The sequence below is a fragment of the Rhinoderma darwinii genome, chromosome 1 (genome assembly GCF_050947455.1).
Source record: "Rhinoderma darwinii isolate aRhiDar2 chromosome 1, aRhiDar2.hap1, whole genome shotgun sequence".
Lineage (NCBI taxonomy): Eukaryota > Metazoa > Chordata > Amphibia > Anura > Rhinodermatidae > Rhinoderma > Rhinoderma darwinii.
This window is the reverse complement of record NC_134687.1, coordinates 642,848,498-642,876,389: the sequence shown is the minus strand read 5'-3', so window position 1 is coordinate 642,876,389 and position 27,892 is coordinate 642,848,498. Positions and strand designations below refer to the sequence as shown.

General features: G+C 41.1%; 1 protein-coding gene and 1 pseudogene across 1 annotated transcript; one reads left to right on the top strand and one right to left on the bottom strand.

Annotated features, from left to right (window-relative positions):
- The window catches only part of LOC142695368 (uncharacterized), a 204,559-nt pseudogene that overhangs the window by 92,940 nt on the left and 83,727 nt on the right, over nucleotides 1-27,892 (top strand).
- On the bottom strand, nucleotides 70-22,577 carry LOC142664839 (uncharacterized). Its single transcript, XM_075844224.1, has 4 exons — nucleotides 22,343-22,577; nucleotides 21,677-21,850; nucleotides 21,469-21,592; nucleotides 70-254 (listed from the first exon to the last, which is right to left on the bottom strand). Exons 1-4 carry the CDS (start codon nucleotides 22,535-22,537, stop codon nucleotides 70-72), a joined length of 678 nt encoding a protein of 225 aa, XP_075700339.1. The 5' UTR covers nucleotides 22,538-22,577.

The window sequence follows — 27,892 nt, the reverse complement described above, 5'->3', positions numbered from 1 at the left end:
TATACAGGATATTGGATTCTTCCTATTACTTCCTTTTATGTATTGCCCCTTCCCTATGTGTGACTTGTTCTATAATGTAGAAAAGTTTACCTCTCCACTCAACAGGTAGATGATCTCCAAGGTGAAGTTTAATATTTTTCTGCTCATCTCATTCACGTATTTGTCCATCCTTGGTGGGTCATTCAGGAGAAGGAACGTTGTGGAGGAGAAGTTGAGAAAACTGGAGGAACTGGAGGATCTAGTACTGCAGACGTCTTTATAAAGATTGGGGAAGATAGAAATCATACAGGGAACATCATCATACGTGAAATACAGAACCTCACTTATTGATCATTGAGTAAGCGTATCGGCTGTGTGCTGTAGCTGACACTTCAAGGTATCGAGAGGGATCCCGCTCGTTTAACCCGTTAAATGCCACGGTCAATAGCGACCGCGGCATTTCAATTACTAGAAACAAGGGTGGCCCACTGCGATGTTCCAATGGCCCCCCTCTTGCGACGCAATGGGGGGGGGGGTGCCGTTGGTTGTCATTAAAACGGAAACCTGCCAGAATGGTGACAAACGGAAACCATTAGCAATGTTTCCGTCACCATTGATATCAATGGTGACGGAAACGGAAGCTGTGGTTTCAGTTTGACTTTCCGTTGCGGGGTTCACCCAACTGAAACCTCGACGGAAAGCCAACGCTGATGTGAACAAGTCCTAAATGCAGCTTCACCTCTGGCCGTGCCCAGGGCTGGCATTAGGGGGGCAAACTGGGAAACTGCCCACGGCCCCAATTCTCAAAGGGCCCCCTGCTTCAGCACCGCTGTTCAGCTGCCCGTCCGAGGATGCGTGCAGCTAAAAAACAGTGTAGAGACTGTAAGCACAAAACTGCTCTCTCTATGCTGACAGCACTGTGTGATAGCAGAGCAGACCCACCGGCAGAATCGGCTAGTTGCTCAGTCTCTGTCAGGTCCTGCATCACCTACCTCAGCCTAGCTTGTAGTAACTTTTTACAGCAAGCATTTAGCAGTCGGGCCAGACATAAGGGGAGGGAGACTGCGTAAACTCAAACACAAGAGATTTCCTGTACTGTAGTGTCAATGCTCCTCCACTCACCAAACTTCATGTGCAGAAAAGGTTAGTCTATGTGTAATGTGTGTGCATAATGTGCAGATATGTTATAATAATATTTATATAGCGCCAACATATTACGCAGCACTTTACAATTTAGAGGGAACATGAAACAAACAATAACAGACATTACATAGTGACACAGTTAATTTACAATTCAAACCAGAGGAGTGGGGACCCTGCTCGCAAGAGCTTACAATCTATGAGGAAATAAGGGAGAAACAAAGTGTAACAGTTTTTGTTCTGTACAATAGTTCAGCTATTTTTTATAGACATGGGTGGTACACATAAACCTGCATGAGCCGGTCACCAGCCAGTATCCGTGTATGACGCTTATTCTGATAACTAATCTAAAAGGGGGGCCATAGAAAGGAGTCAGATTAGGGAATGTTATAGGCCTGTCTAAATAGATGTGTTTTCAGGGCACGTTTAAAACTGTGGATATTGGGAATTACTCTGATTGTCTGGGGTAGCACATTCCAGAGGACCGATGCAGCACGAGAAAAATCTTGGAGACGGGAGTGCGAGGTGCGGATTATGGAGGATTTTAATCTAAGGCCATTAGCAGAACGTAGATCCCGAGTAGGGTGGTAGACAGAGATGAGGGAGGAGATGTAAGGAGGTGCAGCACTGTGGAGAGCTTTGTGGGTGAGAGTAATAAGTTTGAAGTTTATTCTGAAGGTGATGGGCAACCAGTGCAGTGACTGGCAAAGATTAGAGGCGTTGTTGTAGCGGTTGGTCATAAATATGAGCCTGGAGATAGGGAGATAAAAAATGGAATATCCGAGGGCGCAGCTGTACTGGAAATGGCTTTTATTTGTACAAGAACAACAACAATGTGTTTCAAGGCCGTACCGGCCTCTTCGTCAGGTTAGGTACAAGTGTTAGGTCTATTCATGATGACTGTGCATTTATAGCTGGCCTAGGAATCAGTACCGGGTTAAGTTACAGGTCAAAGGTCAAAGGTCAATTGTGTAAGCAAGGTACGGCAGTGAGGTATAAAAATAAAAATTATTCATTTAGAAACAAAACAGTTTTTCATTCATATTAAAGGTATAGACAAAGATACAAAACAAGGATCGTAGGTTCAAAAATATGAATAAGCATTTTTTACAGAATGATAATAATATAAAAATAATAATATTAAATAAAACAATGATTAAAAAACATTAATGACAATATGTATAAAAGTATGTATAAAAAGATCATAGATGCATTTCAAGTGGAATGTCTCCGCAGTGTGTTTATTCGTTAGTTGTAGTATGAAGTTTTTTATTATTGTTTTGTATTTTCAATTTAAAACATCGTTTATTCCAAACTGTCAGTGGTGTGTATCATCGTCCTGGTGATATGACGCTCCTAGGTATGAGTCATATTAGCAAAGTGCGGTAATGAAGTGTGTAAGTTGTTCCCTATCAGAGAGCAGACCCGTAATAGCTACCTGAATTTTAACAGTGGACACCACCCAAAATGGCTCAAGAACATCCCTTATAGCCAATACAAGAGAATAAGAAAAAACTGTACACTTAAAACAGATTTCAAGAAACAGAGTCGAATATTATACAAACGCTTTAAGGAGAAAGGCTATCCAAAGACACTTTTAACTGATGCCTATAAAAAAACTGAAATTCTCAACCAGGAGGACTGTCTTCCACAACCATCTACTAGTGACCAAATAACCACACAAGAACACAGCAAAACAACTATGAACTTTGGTTTTAACTTCATTACACAATACAATACATCATACAAAAGAATAGGAGACATTCTCAACAAACACTGGCATGTACTCCAAACTGATCCCTTTCTTCAGAAAATTCTACCAGCAAAAGCTATAACTACTTTCAGAAGAGCGAGAACTATTAAAAACATCCTAGCCCCAAGTAGAGTGAACCTCTCAGGAATAAAAGACAATTCTAAACGGAAAATACAACAACAGAATCAATCATCTGAAATAGGCAGCTTTAAATGCGGAACAACTAGGTGCCTTTGCTGTCAATCGATTACTGATAAAACACACACTTTCCGGTCTCAACAAACAGGAAAAGTATTTAACATCAATGAAAACTTAAACTGTCAGTCAAAATTCGTGATTTATCTCATAAACTGTAAATGTGGAGTTCAGTACGTGGGAAGAACAATCCAACCCTTACATTGTCGATTAAACAAACATAGATCCAACTGCAAAAAGAAATTTTTACTCCACAGTATATCCAGACATTGCACACTAGCACATGATAGTGATTTTAACTGCTTCACCATCACCCCGATCGATCACATTAAGGAAAACCAAAGAGACCGTTATAATATTCTTTGCAGAAGAGAAATCTTCTGGGTGTATAAACTCAAGACATTAAAACCAACAGGTCTCAATGAAGTAACAGAGACCATTATGTAACTCCGTTTTTACAACCCTAAGAGCAACATATATAGGAATCATCCTATATATATATATACAAACGAATATACCAACATTTGTGCGCTATAATACAGGCAATTCTCTCACCCGTGGCTGCTGTGTATTCTTGTTCCGATCAATCTTCCTCGAACCGCACGGCTCCCTTCTCTGAGTCGGCAGCAGCACTCTCTGCATGAATGACTCATACCCAGGAGCGTCACATCACCATGACAACGATACACACCACTGACAGCTCTGAAAGAACGATACTCTAAAATATAAGCACCAAACATTTGAAGTACATATAAACAAAAAATAAACACCCCCATTGAATAAATACACATTTCAAAGATGCTCCATCTCTAATAGGCTTTTGTATATATTTCTACATATATTTCTACATGTTTCTAAATCACTTTTTCCATGATTATATATGAGATGCTTATTCTATCTTTTTGCACAAATTTTGAATATTAATGTAAAACGGGTCTGCTCTCTGATAGGGAACAACTTACACACTTCATTACCGCACTTTGCTAATATGACTCATACCTAGGAGCGTCATATCACCATGACGATGATACACACCACTGACAGTTTGGAATAAACGATGTTTTAAATTGAAAATACAAAACAATAATAAAAAACTTCATACTACAACTAACGAATAAACACACTGCGGAGACATTCCACTTGAAATGCATCTATGATCTTTTTATACATACTTTTATACATATTGTCATTAATGTTTTTTAATCATTGTTTTATTTAATATTATTATTTTTATATTATTATCATTCTGTAAAAAATGCTTATTCATATTTTTGAACCTACGATCCTTGTTTTGTATCTTTGTCTATACCTTTAATATGAATGAAAAACTGTTTTGTTTCTAAATGAATAATTTTTATTTTTATACCTCACTGCCGTACCTTGCTTACACAATTGACCTTTGACCTTTGACCTGTAACTTAACCCGGTACTGATTCCTAGGCCAGCTATAAATGCACAGTCATCATGAATAGACCTAACACTTGTACCTAACCTGACGAAGAGGCCGGTACGGCCTTGAAACACATTGTTGTTGTTCTTGTACAAATAAAAGCCATTTCCAGTACAGCTGCGCCCTCGGATATTCCATTTTTTATCTCCCTATCTCCTGGATCTACATAGTGGATTTTTACCAATCTTCAAACCGGAATTTGGGCTGCAACTGTCTCTACCTAAGTCTAACTTGGACACGCACCTTGGGATGTTATGCTCCGAGCATAACAACATCAGGTCAGCACAATTGACCACTTTTTTCCTTTTGTTCTCACCTAATACAGGCTCATGCACTATGTGCGCTTTGTTTCCTTTTTCCCTATAGCGTGATAAATATGAGCCTGGCTGCTGCATTGAGGATAGATAGGAGAGGGAAGATGAGAGTGAATCAGAGCAACAATAAGAGTTTTGGCCGTTTCCTCCGTAAGAAAAGGGTGGATTCTGGAGATGTTTTTGAGGTGAAAATGACAGGAGCGTGAAAGTGATTGAATGTGAAAGGAAAGGAAAGATCTGAGATATGTGTGTAGATATTTGTATATATGTGTTCTGTATAAATGTATGTAATATAATGTGTGTAATATGTATGTATATATGTTTAATGTGCGTAATATGTATGTATAAATGTGTAATATAATCTGTGTGTCTTGTGTATGTAAATACTGTATGTATATAGCGTGTAAATATACTAGATGTATGTAATGTGCACCTATATGTGTATGTATCTATCTATATACATACATATATATATATATATACACATATACATATAATACACACACACACACACACACACACACACACACACACACACACACACACACACACGCGCGCGACAGTGAAAAAGTGATTCCTGGGGAACCCAGAGTATTTAGTTTCGGGGCCTATACTATAGAATCGGCCCGGAGATGCATTTCGGTCCGAATAAATTCACCATGAAAGTCCCTCGATAGCCCTGTCAGAATCAAACAAAGCAATCGGGTCACCATACTCACCACCCACCCTGGTCTTTCGTAGCGACGTGTCCCTGCCGGCAGGTGAGATGACGAAGCTGTTCCATATGAGTGCTGCAGCCAATCACAGGCTGCAGCGATCACATGCGACAGCTACGTCATCTCACCTGCCGACAGGAACGCGTTGCTATGGAAGACCAGGGTGGGTGGTGAGTATCGTGGTTTTTTTAAATCTCCTCTTCTACCCTTATTTTTTCTATAACCTACAAAATGGCGGCCATTTGGACGATTCGTGCTCCGATAACTTCAAAGGTTTAGGATTACGGCTAATCAGAAAAGTTTATACAATTCGGACCGAATTCAATTCATGCCAAATAGGTTCACTCATCTCTAATACTAACCCTCCTGGTTCTTAAAACAGCGGCACCAAAGCTGAAACATGTGTCCTCACACTGTCACACAAAACATTGTGATTTTTTATGGCGTCACGACACAATACAGTGGTGGCTGGAGCTAAAGAGAAGCCATAGGAGGGTAAGTGAGCAGCAACAGTTTGAAGTTTAATGAAATTTTAGTGTGTAAAAGCAGTCCACACTGACATTACGGTGTATACAGGACCTATATCAAACACTGATCGCAGAGTAGAAATGAGAGGAGCTGAGTGGCAGTAGAGAGTAACAGGCGGAAATGGTCATGTGACCTCAGTCGAAAAACAATAGCGCCACTAGATTTGGACTTCCTCTCCTTCCTACACAGCAGTCAGTGTTTGATAAATGTCCTCAAAGCCTCACACAAGTGTGGACTGCCATTACACAATAAAACGTAGTCACTCAAATAAAAAGTTATGTGCGTAGTTGTAATTTATTTTCATAAGACAGAACCTCATGCCCAGAAAAAGAAATAACTACAAAGAAAAGTGGTGTGATGGATATTAAAACGTAACCTCTAATAACACAAAAAAAACTTCTTATAAAGAAAGACTGTCCCTAATAGAGACAGGGAAACTGCTTACTCTAGTGGGGCAAACTTCTAATGTAATTGTATAAGAAGGTGGCCGTTGGTAAGGGTAATTATTCTGAAAATTTATTGTAGTGTGACCGTGGGGACTGTTGGTCCTGCAGAGTATCACTTTGGTAATTGTCTGCAATATACTCTTGTATTAACCCCTTCCCGCTCCTTGACGTACTATTACGTCATGGCAGCTGTATCGTTCGCGCTCCATGACGTAATAGTATGTCACGGCCGTCCTCCCGACACATACAGGAGCTGTGACGCTGCTGTCTTGTTCAGCAGCTGTCACAGCTCCTACAGCGGGGACCGATCGCTGTGTCCCCGCCGATTAACCCCTTAAAAGCCGCGTTCTATAGAGATCGCGGCTTTTTAGAGGTTAAGCTGCCATCGCCGGCCTGCTACGGCGATGGTGACTATGGCAACCGGACACCAAACAATGGCGTCCGGCTATGCCATAGACGGAAGCCTAGTGGGTCCTGACAACGTCAGGACCCACTATGCTTGCTGTCAGTGAGTAGCTGACAGTTCTAATACACTGCACTACGCATGTAGTGCAGTGTATTAGAATAGCGATCAGGGCCTCCTGCCCTCAAGTCCCCTAGTGGGACAAAGTAATAAAGTAAAAAAAAAGTTAAAAAAAGATGTGTAAAAATAAGAAAATAAAAGATTTAAAAGTAATAAAAGTAAAAATCCCCCCTTTTCCCTTATCAGTCCTTTATTATTAATAAAAATATATAAACAAACAAATAAACTATACATAATTGGTATCGCCGCGTCCGTAACGGCCTGAACTACAAAACTATTTCGTTATTTATCCCGCACGATGAACGCCGTAAAATAAAATAATAATAAACCGTACCACAATCACAATTGTTCGGTCACTTCACCTCCCAAAAAATGGAATAAAAAGAGATCATAAAGTCGCATGTACCGAAAAATGGTGCTGATCGAAAATACAGTTCGTTACGCAAAAAATAAGTCCTCGCATGGCTTTATTGATTGAAAAATAAAAAAGTTCTGGCGCTTAGAATAAGGTAACACAAAAAGTGAATGATTTTTTATAAAACTTATTTTATTGTGCAAACGCCATAAGACATAAAAAAAACCTATAAACATCTGGTATCGCCGTAATCGTATCGCCCCGCAGAATAAAGTGAATATGTTATTTATAGCGCACGGTGAACGCTGTAAAAAAATAGAATAAAAAAAACAATAGTAGAATTGCAGTTTTTTAGTCACCACGCCACCTAAAAATAGAATAAAAACTGATCAAAAAGCCGCATGCACCCCAAGAAAACTACAATGGATTTCTCAAGGGGTCTAGTTTCCAAATTGGGGTCACTTTTGGGGGGTTTCCAATGTTTTGGCACCACAAGACCTCTTCAAACCGGACATGGTGCCTAATAAAAAAAGAGGCCTCAAAATCCACTAGGTGCTCCTTTTCTTCGGAGGCCGGTGCTTCAGTCAATTACCGCCCGAGGGCCACATGTGGGATATTTCTCTAAACTGCAGAATCTGGGCAATAAATATTAGGTTGCGTTTCTCTGATAAATCCTTTTGTGTTATAAAAAAAATGGTATGAAGATGATTTTCTGACAAAAAAAAAAATGTAAACTTCACCTCTACTTTGCTCTAAATTTCTGTGAAACACCGAAAGGGTTCATAAACTTTCTAAATGCTGTTGTGAATTCTTTGAAGGGTCTAGTTTCTAAAACGGGGTGTTTTATAGGGGTTTCTAATATATGGGCCCCTCAAAGCAACTTCAGAACTGAACTGGAGCCTAAAAAAATAACTAAATGAGGCAATACTTTGCTTCTTACATTATACTGATAATGAGCCGTGCCCACCCCGAGATGACCCCTGTTTCTACCGTTTGTATAAACGGAGACCCCTATTAGACCGTTTCAGTGCCCGGTTTTCCCAAGCATACACGCCCGAGAAGTGTATTTCTATTGATGAGTCCCTGGTACATTTTAAAGGGAGGGTTCAATTCCGCGAGTACCTGCCGGGTAAGAGGGCAAGGTATGGCGTGAAGATGTATAAGCTGTGCGAGAGTGCATCAGGGTATACCTACAGGTTTAGGATATATGAAGGAAAGGCCACCCCCAAACCAGACTTCATCCTGGACTACAATAGGTACATGGGAGGGATGGACTTGTAAGATCAAGCCTTGAAGCCCTACAGCGCTATGCGGTGTGGTATAAGAAGCTGGCCGTGCACATCATACAGATGGCTTTGTACAATGCGTACATGCTACGTCGATGTGCAGGCCAGACGGGAACTTTCCTGGAATTTCAAGAGGTGATTATCAAGAACCTAATCTTTAGTGACCAAGAAGGGGGGGCACCCAGTACTTCTGGAAGCGGGGCCACACGCATCGTACCAGGGCGGCAACACTTTCCAGGGGAAGTTCCCCAAACTGGCAAGAAGGGAAAAAGTCAAAAGAGGTGCAAAGTCTGCTATAAGAGGGCGATAAGGGATGACACAATATATCAATGTGACACGTGTCCCGAATAACCAGAGCTCTGTATGAAAGAGTGTTTTAAAATTTATCATACATCCCTTGGTTTATAATTTACCCCAATTTTACTTACCCTGATGCACTCCGCACAGCTTATCCCCCCTCGTCTTTCCCCTCTGAGCCCTGCTGTGTGCCCAGGCAGCTGATAACAGCCACATGTAGGGTATTGCCATACCCGGGAGAACCCACATTACAGTTTATGGGGTGTAGGTCTCCGGTCAAAATGCTCACTACACCTCTAGATGAATGCCTTAAGGGTGTAGTTTTTAAAACGGGGTCACTTCTTGCGGGTTTCAACTGTACTGGTACCTCAGGTGCTTCTGAATACATGACTTCGCACTAGAAAATCCCCAGTAGGCCAAATGGTGGTCCTTTCCTTCTGAGCCCTCCCATGGGCCCAAACGGCAGTTTATCACAACAAATGGGGTATTGCGGCCCTCAGAACAAATTGCGCAACAGAATGGGGTATTTTGTTTCTTGTGAAAATAAGAAATTTTCAGCCAAAACTACATATTATTTGAAAAAAATAATTTTGTTTTCATTCCCAGCCCAATTCAAATTAGTTCTGTGAAAAAACTATGGGGTCAAAATAGTCACAACACCCATAAATGAATTCCTTGAGGGGTGTAGTTTCCAAAATGGGGTCATTTGTGATTGGTTTCTATTGATTTGATACCTCTGGGGCTCTGCAAATGCGACATGGCACCCGAAAACCAATCCAGCAAAATCTGGACTCCAACAAACATATAGCGCTCCTTTCCTTCTGAGCCCTCCCATGGGCCCAAACGGCAGTTTATCACCACAAATGGGGTATTGCCACACTAAGGACAAATTGGGCAACCAAATGGGGTATTTTGTTCCCTGTGAAAATAAGAAATTTTGATCACAAATGACATTTTATTGGAAAAAATGACATTTTTTTCATTTCACAGCCCAATTCAAATAGGTGCTGTGAAAAAACTGTGCGGTCAAAATGGTAACAACAACCATAAATGAATTCCTTGAGGGGTGTAGTTTCCAAAATGGGGTCACTATTGGGGGATTCCTACTGTTTTGGCACCTCAACACCTCTTCAAACCTGGCATGCTGCCTAAAATATATTCTAATAAAAAAGAGGACTCAAAATGCACTAGGTGCTTCTTTGCTTCTAGGGCTTGTGTTTTAGTCCACGAGCGCAGTAGGGCCACATGTGGGACATTTCTAAAAACTGCAGAATCTGGACAATACATATTTAGTAGTGTTTCTCTGGTAAAACCTTCTGTGTTACAGAAAAAAAAATGAATAAAATTGAAATTCTGCAAGAAAAATTAAATTTGCAAAGTTCACCTCCACTTTGCTTTAATTCCTGTGAAATGCCTGAAGGGTTAAAAAACTTTCTAAATGCTGTTTTGAATACTTTGAGGGGTCTAGTTTTTAAAATGGGGTGTTTTATCAGGGTTTCTAATACATAGGCCCCTCAAAGCCACTTCAGAACTGAACAGGTACCTTAAATAAAAGGCATTTGACATTTTCTTAAAAATATGAGAAATTGCTGTTTATGTTCTAAGCCTTGTAACGTCCAAGAAAAATAAAAGAATGTTCAAAAAACGATGCCAATCTAAAGTAGACATATGGGAAATGTGAACTAGTGACTATTGTGGGTGGTATAACCATCTGTTTTACAAGCAGATGCATTTAAATTCTGAAAAATGCAATTTTTTCAAAATTTTCTCTAAATTTTGCAATTTTTCACCAATAAACACTGAATATATCGACCAAATTTTACCACGAACATGAAGCCCAATGTGTCACGAGAAAACAATCTCAGAATCGCTTGGGTAGGTTTAAGCATTCCCACGTTATTACCACATAAAGTGAAATATGTCAGATTTGAAAAATGGGCTCTGAGCCTTAAGGCCAAAACTAGGCTGCGTCCTTAAGGGGTTAAAAGGGTTTTCCCATCTCAGACATTTATGGCATATCCACAGGACATGCCATAAATGTCCAAAAGATACGGGTCCTGCACATTTCTCTAGAAAGAGGACCCCTGACCCCCCTCCTACCTTCTGTTGCTGGGCTGCAGCCATTATCTGATGATAATGGCTGGCGCCCAGCCACCTATGTACCAGAAATAGAGCTACTCTGTTTCTGGTACATAGATCTACCGCAGACAGTGGCCAGAGTCCAGTGGGCTGTCCTGTGGATATGCCACAAATGTGGAAATACCACTTAAACACGTGTTCCGCGCCTGCATAGTGAAATTTGTCTTGTGTGCCGCTGATGAAGCGGTAAAAAACAAAACTAATACTTGTCGGCACAATATTTCCAGATTTGGGGCCCCACTTTTAATTTTGCCCAGGGCCAAATTTTGTCTAAAACCGGCCCTGCCCGTGCTCGGTTGTTTATGGAACTCCTATACAAGTGAATGGAGTGAGTTGTGCACATGTGTGGTCGCGATAGCAAAAATTCCTCTTGAGGACCCTTTATTGCTTCCAATTTAGCCCTGATGTACACCACCAAATTTAATTAAACAAATGGAAAGGGAAGGGAAAGAAATGGGAAAAAGAAGGGCAAGAAGATCACCTGATCTATTATATTGAATTATTAAAATTCAGTAAAATTACCGGCTTAGGTATAATATACAAAAAAGGGAATGGGGTGAATGGTCCCTCATTAAAGTACACCCCATATAATAGATAAACCCATTCAACCTATATATGATAAGATGGTAGAATGGGGGTGAAGGGAAAACGATGCATGCATCAGTATCAGATAGCTAGAGTGGAGTGCACAGAGGGGCAAACAATATGATAATGTATATGTCCCCAGGGTACACCACTATATTGTCCTCTGGTACTAATTAATGTGGAATGTGTGGTCGCCCCTCCATTCATTCTCCACCTGGATGCAGTCATCACCTCACCAGGTAGGTTGGGTGACCCCCGTTCTCCACATAGAGGTGGGACCCCCATATATCAGACATTTCTGGCATATCTCTCAGATGAAGAGAGTAAAATTAAGACAAGTCCCCCCTAGACAAGGAAGACCTGACTCCTGACATCCTGACACATGGCGGATACTGGGGAGACATTGCTGACATCTCAAAAGACATGGTGCACACTATACAGTCAATGTTTGACATGAACTCTGAGGTTCTGCGGCAGCTGAGGTGACATTATATACAGATGTAGCCATATTTACCTTGACTTTTAACGCATTAAATAAACAATGGCTAGATCTCTTATCTTGACTTTTTCAATGACTTTTGTTGTGTGATATCACGCTGCAGCAATTTATCAGAATCAAGTTAAAGATGGTTACATCAGTATAATGGAACCATGCAGTGTGATCTCTTATCATCATGTCATAGCGCAGGTGGAGTGGACGAGAGTGATACTTTATTTTGTGGAATACGATTCAGTATAAACCTGTATTTTACTAATTTAACCCCTTCCTGCACATGACATTTACCACTTAGGAGTTGTTCACCATAGGGGGAGTTGTCATGCCATAGGGCAGACCTGAAACCTGCCGCAAAGGCTAGAGACCTGAAAGAACTACTCTTACGGTCATTTAACCCTTCGACCCTATAGACGATTTTCAATTTGAATCTCGTTTTTCTTTTTTTTTAGGAGTATTTAAGGAATTATTTTGCCTGTAATTCTCTTATAAAAGAATTGTAAAATAATTGTGTCGTGGTATTTTTGTATGTCTTGGCAGTCGACTACGGTATGGTTTCCGTTAAAATGACAGAACCCTTGCACAACGGTGACAAACGGAAACCATTTGCACCGGATCTGTCAACATTGAATTCAATGGTGATGCAAACAGAAACCTATGGCTTCCTTTTTTGTTTCAGTCAGGGTCCCGTTCATGGGTTCCCCTGACTGCAAGCTCTGACGGAGCCCATGAACGGAGCCCTGACTCAGATGTGAACGAGGCCTAAGCAGGCTAAAAAAAAAATATTATTATTACCTACCAGTAATTTCATTTTCCTTTAACCTCCACGACAGCACCACCAGGAGGGATTCCCAGCCTATAAAAGGACAGGACACAACAGGAAGCAGTTTAAATTCCCCCTCCTCCTTACCCTCTCCAGTTAATACCAGAGACTTGATAATATACCGGCTAAGAATTTTAAATAAATTTATGGAAAAGGGTGGAAAAAACCACGGTGCTGTCATGTAGGTTAAAGGAAAATCAAATTACCGGTAAGTTCTAATAATTTTTCCCTCTCTTCCTCCACGACAGCACTACCAGGAGGATTAACATAGATTTATTTCTAGGGGGGACAATGGCCTGTAAAACTGTACGGCCAAAGCTAAGGTCTTGGTTGGACATTATATCCAATCTATAGTGTTTAAAAAAAGTATTTGGACTAGACCATGTCGCAGCTCTATAGATCTGCTCGATTGAGGCAGAAGCACTCTCAGCCCAGGAGGTAGAAACATCTCTGGTTAAATGAGCATCAAAGAGGCTCTGTCACCAGTGTAGAAGTGCCCTGTCTCTTACCTAATCTGATAGGCGCTGTAATTTAGAGAACAACAGTGGTTTTTATTTTGAAACACGATCATTTTAGAGCAATGAACAATTTTAGGTTTATGCTAATTCATTTCTTAATGACCAACCGTGCATTTTATAACTTTTTACCAAGTGGGCGTTGTAAAGAGAAGTGTATGACGCTGACTAATCAGCGTCATACACTTCTCTTCATTCATGTTTAGCTGTGCTGTCACTTACTCACACATTAACTTTACCGAAGTGTCTTGAGGGTGAATAGACATCGCCTCCAGCCAGGATGCGATGTCTATTCACACTCCCGACACTTCAGTAAATTTTCTGTGGGATTTACAGCACAGCGGGATCTCGTGAGATCACTCTGTGAATGACATATGACTGGAGGCATACGTCTATTCATACGCCATTGTTCCAAGAACCAGCTACTCCGCGTGTTCACAGCAATGCTGCAGGTTACATATATATATATATATATATATATAAAGAATGTCATGTGACCCCTGCAGCCAATCACATACTGGAAAGGTCACATGTGAAAAAAACGCTATCACAGGGTTCACCAGGACAAAGAGCAGCCAGAAGAGCAGGGACGTGTTGCTATGGCAACGCTCAGAGAGGGGAGTATAGGCCTTTTTGTATTTTCACATCAGAAATTCCGGAGGACTATACGCACACCATTTGGGGTGAATATTCGGCCGAATTTCCTTGCGTGTTGTGGGTCATAGATGCTACATGTGAACATTCAGTTAAACCGCACGGTAAACGCCATTAACAAAAACAAAATAGCTTTTTTTCACACCCCCGTAAAATGTATAAAAGTTAGTGAATAAGTTGTATGTACCTAATATTATGTCATTACAAAATACGACTCGTCCCACAAAACATCAGACCACTACAAAAAACAGAAATAACAACTTTAACGCTCTCTGAAGTTCCTGCACTACTGACCCCAAAGAGGTTGGTATCGAAGGGACTAAAATCCCGATCAGTCTGGGATTAGGAGTCCAGTGGGCTGGGTCACTCAATGATTGACAGCTATCTATATACACATTTATACAGGGATCAACTGCTCCCTACCTCTTATGCTGCAATCGCTGAAGGACCTGTGCTGATGTCACCACCATGTGACCGGCGCAGGAGGAGCGGAGCTCAGCAATAGAGTAGTACTGGATGAAGAACCTGTGACGATATCAAGATCACTTGACCGCTACATCAGGGGGGCGGAGCTTAGAAGTGGTAAGATGGATGAAGGACCTGTGATGATGATCACGTGACATGAGGAACATGTGACCGATGCAGGAGTGGTCGTAGCTAAGCAGTGCAATATATAATAGTTTGTGGCTAAAAGACCTGTGATGATTTCACCACCATGTGACCGGGGCAGGAGGGGCGGAGCTTATTAGTGGAGAGACGTATTGGATAAAGGACCTGTAACGATCACGTAATGTGAGGGCTTGGTGAGGGTTGGGGCCCTGTGCTGTGTGGAGAAGTGATGGATTCAGTATTTTCTTCTTCGATAGGTTGTCAGCAAGAACTGGAGCCAGAGTAATGCTAGGAGTTGTAGTCCTCTCCTCTTATATTCCTCCCCGTAAGGTCCTGTAATAGCCAATAATAACAGTCTGGAAATGCTGGGTATTGTAGTCCTATCCTCTTATACCCCTCCCTGTAATATCCTCTAAAATCCTATAATAACAGTCTGGACATGCTGGGAGATGTAGTGCTATCCACTTATACCTCCTCCCTGTAATGTCCTCTGATATCCCATAATAGCAGCATGGAGATGTTGGTAGTTGTAGTGCTCTCTTCCTATGTACAATTCTATGAAGGCCTTTATTTATTCTGGTCCTGCAGCAGAATTTCTAGATTTGGATTTGGCCACGAAGTTGGGGGTTATCCCTGCACCTGTGGAGAAACCCATTGACATTTGTTTATTGGATGGTACTCGTGTGTCTGGAGGATCGGTAAGATGCCGTACTCCTGGTCTGAAGTTTTCAGAAGGAAGTATCCACTGTGAGCCTGTTTCTCTTCTGTTAGTTCTCTCTCCCTCCTATACAATTATTTTGGGGTATCCTTGGTTGTTCCTCCTTAATCCAGTGTTTGATTGGACTTCAGAAGAATTAGTGCAGTGGGAAAATTTTGTTCAGGGAGATGTTTTACTTCGCCGATTCTAGTCGCAATCACCAGTCTCCAGGGTCTGCTTGTTGAGTATAGAGAATTTGTGAATGTTTTGTGTAAAAAATCTGCTGATGTTCTTCCCCCTATAGAGAGTATGAGTACCTTAAAGAGGCTCTGTCTCCACATTATAAGTGCCCTATCTTCTACATAATGTGATCGGCGCTGTAATGTAGATTATACAAGTGTTTTTTATTTAGAAAAACAATAAATTTTTTAGATTTATGCTAATGACTTTCTTAATAGACAACTGGGTGTTTTTTAGCTTTTGACCAAGTGGGCGTTGTAAAGAGAAGTGTATGACACTGACCAATCAGCGTCATACTCTTCTCTCCATTCATGTACTCAGCACATAGTGATCTTGCTAGATTATGATGTACTGTCACTTACCCACACATTAACGTTACTGAAGTGTCTTGAGAGTGAATAGACATCGCTTCCAGCCAGGACGTGATGTCTATTCACAATCCCACAAAACGAAAAGTTTTACCAGTACAGCATGGTATATTTATTAAATTTGATTCAAGGTTAGCATTTACATCAGTGGGTATACACTAATTTTGGGAATCATTTGTATGTTCACATTTATTAGGACACTATCATAAACCTTAACAATGGGTAACTGGAGGCGTTATGCCTTCGTTATCTATAAATTTAGATGGATATATACCTATTTATCATATAAAATAATCAGTATATAGATACATTATTGACCCTACACCAAGTGTTCCCAGCTGATAAATTCCCCTGGATAAACCCCCCCCCCCTTTTTGGACTATTTGTCCTATTGGATTACGTTCCTATAGGATAGATTCTATTCCAGGTAGTAAAATGCCCGCTACACAATTTAAATCCCCCATGAGAATGCGTGAAATTAAGATAGTAACTTTTTGCCAAGATGGCCGCCGCGCTATGTGCGATCTAGTACGCATGTGCGGGAATAGCCGCTGGCGATCGCACGGGATTTTGCGATGCATCGCAAGCAGCAATTGCAGTTCTATTACACATGTGTGTTACACGTTGTATACACACATGGACAGCTGAGACCAAGAGGAATGAGCCCTTCCGGTTTCTGCAATTGACATTTTTGAATGATTTTGATTATACACAACTGGGCGAGTTATTATGTCATTAACACTCTATTGAATCTAGGACCTTCGCATTCACTATGGTGTACGCCGTATGTGTGGGAACGGCGCATGCTCCCACAGTCCAAATGGAAGGTCTTCGGCCGAGCGACATCCGGCGCCATTTTCTTGTGGACCGGAAGCCGCGGCCGGACAGTAAGATGACTACTTCCGGTCGCGGCTTCCGGACATATGTTCAGAAGCGAGCAGACGGAGTGGACGGACCGGAGGGAGCGGCGGCGGCAGGAGCAGGTAAGTTATATTTGTGTATGTTCGTGTTTTTGTGTGTGATTACCACTGTATGTAAGCCTACAACGCTGTGTATTCGCTCAAAAAATGGCGACACACAGTGTAGGAGGTTTGAACATTCAATCCCCTCCTTTCTCCTGGCACTAGCCAGGATAAAGGAGGGGGGATTGTTTGAGGACGCTAGAGCGTGTGTGTCTTCTCAAATTTTGCAGCATAAAGCAATGTGGTTGCTTTACCACATGCCAATGCTGCAATTTTGGGAATTGCTCCGTCTAGTGACCAGCACAGGGAAATGTTATAAATTAGAATCTAATTTATAATATTTCCTGACTCGTGAAAAAATAAAAAAAATTAGAACAATGTTTAATCATTTATACACTAACTGTTTAACTAAAAAAATATATATATATTTTCTAGCGACACATTCCTTTTAACACTCTATTGAATCTAGGACCGTCCTTTTTCCGTACCAGTCCCTTAAACACCATTAAGTATATTTACATGTGCACTGGCATTCATGTCTGTATTTTAACACTGCACGTTGTCTTTGTGCAATCCATTTTATATTGTATTTGGTCTTAATCACTGCTTGATTTCAATTGGGCTTTGCAAGCCTTTATATACCTATGACGTTATGCTTGAAAAAGTCCTGTTGGACTGAAACGTCGCACGGGTGAATAAACAGCTGAAGCTTTTTTGGAAGTGCTGCCTCTGTCCATTTCTTGTCTGCTATTCACAATCCCGACACTTCGGTAATGTTTATGTGGGACTTAATGACAGCAAGCGGGATCTCGCGAGATCACGCTGTAAATGACGCGCCCACCTCCAAAAAGAACTGCCGAGAAGCATCAGGGTGATGGAGAACGGAGGCTGAGGTGAAAGCACTCTTGAGGTTAATAAATGCTGATTCTACCTCCGGAAGCCAATCCTTGGCGATCACCCCCCTCTTGGTGAGGGATGAGATTGCAGTAGTCAAAGACGAGAAGTTCGAGATAAATTTCCGATAGGAGTTTGCGACTCCTAGAAATCATTGTATGGACCGAAGGCCCTGTGGACGTGGCTATTCTAAGACGGATTTCACCTCCTCTGGGTCCATCTTGAGTCCACTGTCAGATACGATGTAGCCCAGGAAGGGCAGAGAGCTCTTCTCGAGAACACAGTTCTCGAGTTTAGCATATGGGCGATTCTCCGTTAACCGCAACAGAACTTGGCGAACATGCTTCCGATGTGTTATCAAATCAGGTGAGTAGATCAGAATGTCGTCCAGATAGACCACCACACAGACATACAGCAGATCCCAGAAAATGTAATTTACAAACTCCTGGAGCACAGCTGGAGCGCTACATAAACAAAGGGCATCACAAGTTATTCGTGGTGGAGGTCTCGGGTGTTAAATGTGGTTTTCCACTCGTCACCTTTGCGGATACACATCAAGTTAGAAGCTCCGCGTAGATCCAGCTTTGTGAATACCTTGGCCCCACGAGTTCTATTGAAAAGTTCTGAAAGAAGCGGCATGGGATACTTATTCTTGACGGTATTTTGGTTCAGGCCCCGGTAGTCGATACAAGGATGAAGAAATCCGTCCTTCTTCTTCACGAAGAAGAATAAGGCTCTGGCCGGAGAGGAAGACTTCCGGATGAATCCTCTCGAAGTTCTCCTTAACGAAGGCGGACATGGCCAGGGTCTCTGGCAGTTAGACAGGATAAACTCGCCCCCGAGGTGGTGAGGCATCAGGAAGTAACTCAACCGGGCAGTCGTAGATGCGATGACCAGGAATTCTCTCTGCTTCCTTCTTACTGAAGACGTCCTCAAAACTAGCATGACGTGAAGGTAGATCGGAGAGTGACTGAGACAGTGGAGGAAAAACAGGACGAACCTGTGGCAGGCAGGGGTTAAGGCATTTGGGCCCCCATTGGAGGACTTCTCCAGAACTCTAGTCGAGAACCGGAGTGTGTAGACAAAGCCAAGGCAGGCCTAGCAGAACAAGGTTGATAGCTTTAGGTAGAACGAGGAAGGTGATCTTTTCCGAGTGAAGGACTCCGATTTGTAGTGTCAGTGGTTTAGTGACGGACACAATAAGATCGGGAATTGGTAGTCCATTTACAGAGGCAACAGCCAGGGGTCTCCCCAAAAGAACTGTGGGTAGAAGTAGGAGATTCACTAGCTCCTGGTGGATAAAGTTTGAAACTGCTCTGGAATACAGATAGGCAGAGGACGGGTGTGATGTCTCTCCATAGTTGATGGTTACATGAATAGATAACTTGGGAGAGGCTTTGACGTTTGGCGTCGTCCCACCTACGGTTGTCTCTGCAACCAACACTAGTTGCTTGAGTTTCTGGGCATTTCTGGACATTGGCGCACGAAATGGCGTTTAAGGCCGCAATACGACACAGACCTGAAAAGCGTCTGCGCTGTTTCTCCTGTTAGGACAATTTGATTATGTCTACCTGCATAGTTTCTTCAGTAGAGCAACAGGAGGAGGCAATAGGGATCTCTGGAACGAGGGAGCCAGTCTGCGGAAAGGTCTCTCCCGCCGAACCTCCTGAGCACGTTCCTGGATCCTCATGTCAATAGATACAAAGGGAAGGACCTCAATAGTTGGTGGGCGTGGAACAGTTAAATTCAAAAGAGGCTGCCTGCCGGCAGAAATAAGCCCTGTTTTCCAACTATTATGTAAAGAAAAAATAAAAAAAAGTCTTTATTCGATTTGCAACAGGACAGACTACATAAAATTTAAAAGTTAACGTCCATTTCTGACAGCTGTCAGCGTAGTGCCAGACGTAGGAGCTCTGTCTACAAAGGGTTAAGTACCACAGCTACAGAGCCCTACATACAGTTAGTTATTAGTTAGATTCTAAAGCGTCAATAGGACAATTATTAAAATATAGGTAGAAGCCACCCCGACATGTTTCGCTACGATGTAGCGTCTTCAGGGGTATCGGGGCCAATGATCAAAACCTGGCATGTACCCCAAAATGGTACCATTAAAAACTATAGCTCGTCCCGCAAAAAATATATTCCCTCATACCGCTCAATCCACAGAATAAATTTTTTACAAATAGTTTTTCCATGTAAATGTAGTAGAATATAAAAAAAAATATTAAATCTAAGAATAAAATTAACTTGTCATTTTATTTGCATGTTGAATTCCGTAAAGACAATGCGCAAAAAACAATGGGGAAAACGCTGTTTTTTTTTTAAATTTCCTATCCCACAAATATTTTTTTCCGCCGTTTCCTAGTACATTACATGGTACAATAAATGGTGCCATGAAAAACTACAAATCGTCCCACAAAAATCAAGTCCATAGGTCTATATCGACGGAAAAATAAAAAGTTATGGCTTTTGGAAGGTGGAGAGGAAAAAATTAAAAACTGAAAAACGGCTGTGGCAGAAAGGGGTTAAAATATGGACGTGGTCTAAAAGAGACAACATCATGGCTTGTGGGCCGGTCTCAGCCTGAAAGGGGAAGACTCACATGACTGTGTATGTATGTCCAATGTGGAAAAAGCCAGAAGGCTATTGAGATCAGTGGAAATTATGTGTACTACAAGCCACGTGGTCTCTGGTGGGACAAATACTACATGAATTTCTTGTTCCACACATAAATTGCCCTTCCCACAAATGTGCACAGAAGTGTAAAGTAATAACCCCCACATCATAGACTTGCAGCAGGTGTTCTTAACATGGCCACCAGTGCCAGCCTGTGCCCGCAGTAATGGCCAAAAAAAATAAATAGATAAATATTGTTAAGGATCTGCCAGGCACAGCGTCTGTATCCACGCCCATAGGTAATCAGCCTGCACCTGCTTCTATGTCTGTGAGACTGACTCCATCTTCCACCACTCAGGATGGCAGGCTTAGGAGTGGGAGAGCCTATCACAGCTTGGCCAGACGGAGCTAGCTCCCGCCCTCTGTCTATTTATACCTGACTTTCCTGTTCCTCCTTGCTTGTGATTCTTCTTGTTTTGTTTCCTGGCCCTGCTGCAGCTTCTTTAACCATTTGACCCTGCTTTATATCGACCCTGGCTTACGGACTACTCTCCTGCTCTGCGTTTGGTACCTCGTACACTCCTGGTTTGACTCGGCTTGTTCACTACTCTCCTGCACTGCGTTTGGTACCTCGTACACTCCTGGTTTGACTCGGCTCGTTCACCACTCTTGTTGCTCGCGGTGTTGCCATGGGCAACTGCCCCTTTTCCCTGGCTTCTGTGTACCCTTGTCTGTCGGGCACTTATTGAGCGTAGGGACCGTCGCCCAGTTGTACCCCGTTGCCTAGGGCGGGTCGTTGCAAGTAGGCAGGGACTGAGTGGCGGGTAGATTAGGGCTCACTTGTCCGTTTCCCTACCCCGACATTACATATATATATATGTCTCTTCTTACCGTGTGGTGTGCGTGGACAGAAGTTCTCCATCATGACCTCCTCGTACAGATCCTTGTCTCCTTTTAGATACTCCCACTCCTCCATGGAGAAATAGACAGAGACATCCTGACACCTTATAGGAACCTGACACACACAATGATACTGTCATCACCCAGACACCTCCAGTGCTGTTACTGTAGAATTTCCCAGTATTCCCAGCAGCGTCACCTCTCCAGTCAGCAGCTCAGTCATTTTGTAGATCAGTTCTAAGATCTTCTTCTCATGTATCCGGGAGTGAGGGGCAGGCTCTGTGATGGGGCACTGACTACCGCTCCATCCTGCTGACTCATGGATGATGGGAGTCGTACATTCACCTGATGTCTTCTTCACTATTGTGTACTCCTGTGTATGGAGAGAGACACTTAGAGAACTGAACACAGTATTCCCCCCTCAGTAGAAAGAGGGAGATTGTGACCCCGCTGTATAGAGCTCTAGTGACCCCACATCTGTAATACTGGAGACCTCACCTACAAAAAGACATTGAGAAAATAGAACGAGGCCAAAACTAAAAAGGAAATAATATTTGGGGCGACTAGATGGACCATGTGCTCTTCTCCTGCCGTCATCTTCTATGTTTCTATATAGAGGTCATCCTGATCCTCCTGGTTCCTGGTCATTCTCATTACTCTACAACATTACTATTGCTGCATTGGTGACATGACACATAACTGACCATATTGGTGGCTGATCTTCAGCTTTTCTGCTGTTGGCTTCTTGACGGCACTTGGATGGTCTGGACGCTGTTATACAGGACACTGGATTTTTCCTATTACTTCCTATTATGTATTGTCCCTTCCCCATGTGTGACTTGTTCTATAATGTAGAAAAGTTTACCTCTCCGCTCAACAGGTAGATGATCTCCAAGGTGAAGTTTAATATTCTTCTGCTCATCTCATCCCTGTCCTTGTCCATCCTTGCTGGGTCATTCAGGAGAAGGAACGTTGTGGAGGAGAATATGAGAAAACTGGAGGAACTGGAGGATCTAGTACTGCAGACGTCTTTATGAAGAAAGGAGAAGCTGGAAATCATACAGGGGACAACATCATGTGTGACATACAGAACCTCACTTATTGATCATTGAGACATGTCATCTCACCACCGCCATCATGTGACTACTGCACCTGTAACTATTATATTCTATACATCATATATTACAGTAACTCCACATGTAACACGTCATCTCACCACCGCCATCATGTGACTACTGCGCCTGTAACTATTATATTATATTATATACATCATATATTACAGTAACTCCACATGTAACACGTCATCTCACCACCACCATCATGTGACTACTGCGCCTGTAACTATTATATTATATTCTATACATCATATATTACAGTAACTCCACATGTAACACATCATCTCACCACCTCCATCATGTGACTACTGCGCCTGTAACTATTATATTATATTCTATACATCATATATTACAGTAACTCCACATGTAACATGTCATCTCACCACCGCCATCATGTGACTACTGCGCCTGTAACTATTATATTATATTCTATACATCATATATTACAGTAACTCCACATGTAACACGTCATCTCACCACCGCCATCATGTGACTACTGCGTCTGTAACTATTATATTATATACATCATATATTACAGTAACTCCACATGTAACACGTCATCTCACCACCACCATCATGTGACTACTGCTCCTGTAACTATTATATTATATTCTATACATCATATATTACAGTAACTCCACATGTAACACGTCATCTCACCACCACCATCATGTGACTACTGCACCTGTAACTATTATATTCTATACATCATATATTACAGTAACTCCACATGTAACACGTCATCTCACCACCGCCATCATGTGACTACTGCGCCTGTAACTATTATATTATATTCTATACATCATATATTACAGTAACTCCACATGTAACGCGTCATCTCACCACCGCCATCATGTGACTACTGCACCTGTAACTATTATATTATATTCTATACATCATATATTACAGTAACTCCACATGTAACACGTCATCTCACCACCGCCATCATGTGACTACTGCGCCTGTAACTATTATATTATATTCTATACATCATATATTACAGTAACTCCACATGTAACACGTCATCTCACCACCACCATCATCATGTGACTACTGCACCTGTAACTATTATATTATATACATCATATATTACAGTAACTCCACATGTAACACGTCATCTCACCACCGCCATCATGTGACTACTGCACCTGTAACTATTATATTATATACATCATATATTACAGTAACTCCACATGTAACACGTCATCTCACCACCGCCATCATGTGACTACTGCGCCTGTAACTATTATATTATATTCTATACATCATATATTACAGTAACTCCACATGTAACACGTCATCTCACCACCAACATCATGTGACTACTGCGCCTGTAACTATTATATTATATTCTATACATCATATATTACAGTAACTCCACATGTAACACGTCATCTCACCACCGCCATCATGTGACTACTGCGCCTGTAGCTATTATATTATATACATCATATATTACAGTAACTCCACATGTAACACGTCATCTCACCACCACCATCATGTGACTACGGCGCCTGTAACTATTATATTATATACATCATATATTACAGTAACTCCACATGTAACACGTCATCTCACCACCGCCATCATGTGACTACTGCGCCTGTAACTATTATATTATATACATCATATATTACAGTAACTCCACATGTAACACGTCATCTCACCACCGCCATCATGTGACTACTGCGCCTGTAACTATTATATTATATTCTATACATCATATATTACAGTAACTCCACATGTAACACGTCATCTCACCACCACCATCATGTGACTACTGCACCTGTAACTATTATATTATATTCTATACATCATATATTACAGTAACTCCACATGTAACACGTCATCTCACCACCACCATCATGTGACTACTGCGCCTGTAACTATTATATTCTACATATCATATATTACAGTAACTCCACATGTAACACGTCATCTCACCACCCCCATCATGTGACTACTGCGCCTGTAACTATTATATTATATACATCATATATTACAGTAACTCCACATGTAACACATCATCTCACCACCACCATCATGTGACTACTGCGCCTGTAACTATTATATTATATACATCATATATTACAGTAACTCCACATGTAACACATCATCTCACCACCATCATCATGTGACTACTGCGCCTGTAACTATTATATTCTATACATCATATATTACAGTAACTCCACATGTAACACGTCATCTCACCACCACCATCATGTGACTACTGCACCTGTAACTATTATATTCTATACATCATATATTACAGTAACTCCACATGTAACACGTCATCTCACCACCACCATCATGTGACTACTGCGCCTGTAACTATTATATTATATACATCATATATTACAGTAACTCCACATGTAACACGTCATCTCACCACCGCCATCATGTGACTACTGCGCCTGTAACTATATTATATTCTATACATCATATATTACAGTAACTCCACATGTAACACGTCATCTCACCACCGCCATCATGTGACTACTGCACCTGTAACTATTATATTATATACATCATATATTACAGTAACTCCACATGTAACACGTCATCTCACCACCACCATCATGTGACTACTGCGCCTGTAACTATTATATTATATTCTATACATCATATATTACAGTAACTCCACATGTAACACGTCATCTCAGCACCACCATCATGTGACTACTGCACCTGTAACTATTATATTATATTCTATACATCATATATTACAGTAACTCCACATGTAACACGTCATCTCACCACCGCCATCATGTGACTACTGCACCTGTAACTATTATATTATATTCTATACATCATATATTACAGTAACTCCACATGTAACACGTCATCTCACCACCACCATCATGTGACTACTGCGCCTGTAACTATTATATTATATTCTATACATCATATATTACAGTAACTCCACATGTAACACATCATCTCACCACCGCCATCATGTGACTACTGCGCCTGTAACTATTATATTATATACATCATATATTACAGTAACTCCACATGTAACACGTCATCTCACCACCTCCATCATGTGACTACTGCACCTGTAACTATTATATTATATACATCATATATTACAGTAACTCCACATGTAACACGTCATCTCACCACCATCATCATGTGACTACTGCGCCTGTAACTATTATATTATATTATATACATCATATATTACAGTAACTCCACATGTAACACGTCATCTCACCACCATCATCATGTGACTACTGCGCCTGTAACTATTATATTATATTCTATACATCATATATTACAGTAACTCCACATGTAACATGTCATCTCACCACCACCATCATGTGACTACTGCACCTGTAACTATTATATTATATACATCATATATTACAGTAACTCCACATGTAACACGTCATCTCACCACCATCATGTGACTACTGCACCTGTAACTATTATATTATATTCTATACATCATATATTACAGTAACTCCACATGTAACACGTCATCTCACCACCGCCATCATGTGACTACTGCGCCTGTAACTATTATATTATATTCTATACATCATATATTACAGTAACTCCACATGTAACACGTCATCTCACCACCACCATCATGTGACTACTGCACCTGTAACTATTATATTCTATACATCATATATTACAGTAACTCCACATGTAACACGTCATCTCACCACCGCCATCATGTGACTACTGCACCTGTAACTATTATATTCTACACATCATATATTACAGTAACTCCACATGTAACACGTCATCTCACCACCACCATCATGTGACTACTGCGCCTGTAACTATTATATTATATACATCATATATTACAGTAACTCCACATGTAACATGTCATCTCACCACCGCCATCATGTGACTACTGTGCCTGTAACTATTATATTATATTCTATACATCATATATTACAGTAACTCCACATGTAACACGTCATCTCACCACCACCATCATGTGACTACTGCGCCTGTAACTATTATATTCTATACATCATATATTACAGTAACTCCACATGTAACGTCATCTCACCACCACCATCATGTGACTACTGCGCCTGTAACTATTATATTATATACATCATATATTACAGTAACTCCACATGTAACATGTCATCTCACCACCGCCATCATGTGACTACTGTGCCTGTAACTATTATATTATATACATCATATATTACAGTAACTCCACATGTAACACGTCATCTCACCACCGCCATCATGTGACTACTGTGCCTGTAACTATTATATTATATACATCATATATTACAGTAACTCCACATGTAACACGTCATCTCACCACCGCCATCATGTGACTACTGCGCCTGTAACTATTATATTATATTCTATACATCATATATTACAGTAACTCCACATGTAACACGTCATCTCACCACCGCCATCATGTGACTACTGCGCCTGTAACTATTATATTCTATACATCATATATTACAGTAACTCCACATGTAACACGTCATCTCACCACCACCATCATGTGACTACTGCGCCTGTAACTATTATATTATATTCTATACATCATATATTACAGTAACTCCACATGTAACACATCATCTCACCACCGCCATCATGTGACTACTGCGCCTGTAACTATTATATTATATACATCATATATTACAGTAACTCCACATGTAACACGTCATCTCACCACCTCCATCATGTGACTACTGCACCTGTAACTATTATATACATCATATATTACAGTAACTCCACATGTAACACGTCATCTCACCACCATCATCATGTGACTACTGCGCCTGTAACTATTATATTATATACATCATATATTACAGTAACTCCACATGTAACACGTCATCTCACCACCATCATCATCATGTGACTACTGCGCCTGTAACTATTATATTATATTCTATACATCATATATTACAGTAACTCCACATGTAACATGTCATCTCACCACCACCATCATGTGACTACTGCACCTGTAACTATTATATTATATACATCATATATTACAGTAACTCCACATGTAACACGTCATCTCACCACCATCATCATGTGACTACTGCACCTGTAACTATTATATTATATTCTATACATCATATATTACAGTAACTCCACATGTAACACGTCATCTCATCACCACCATCATGTGACTACTGCGCCTGTAACTATTATATTATATTCTATACATCATATATTACAGTAACTCCACATGTAACATGTCATCTCACCACCATCATGTGACTACTGCACCTGTAACTATTATATTATATTCTATACATCATATATTACAGTAACTCCACATGTAACACGTCATC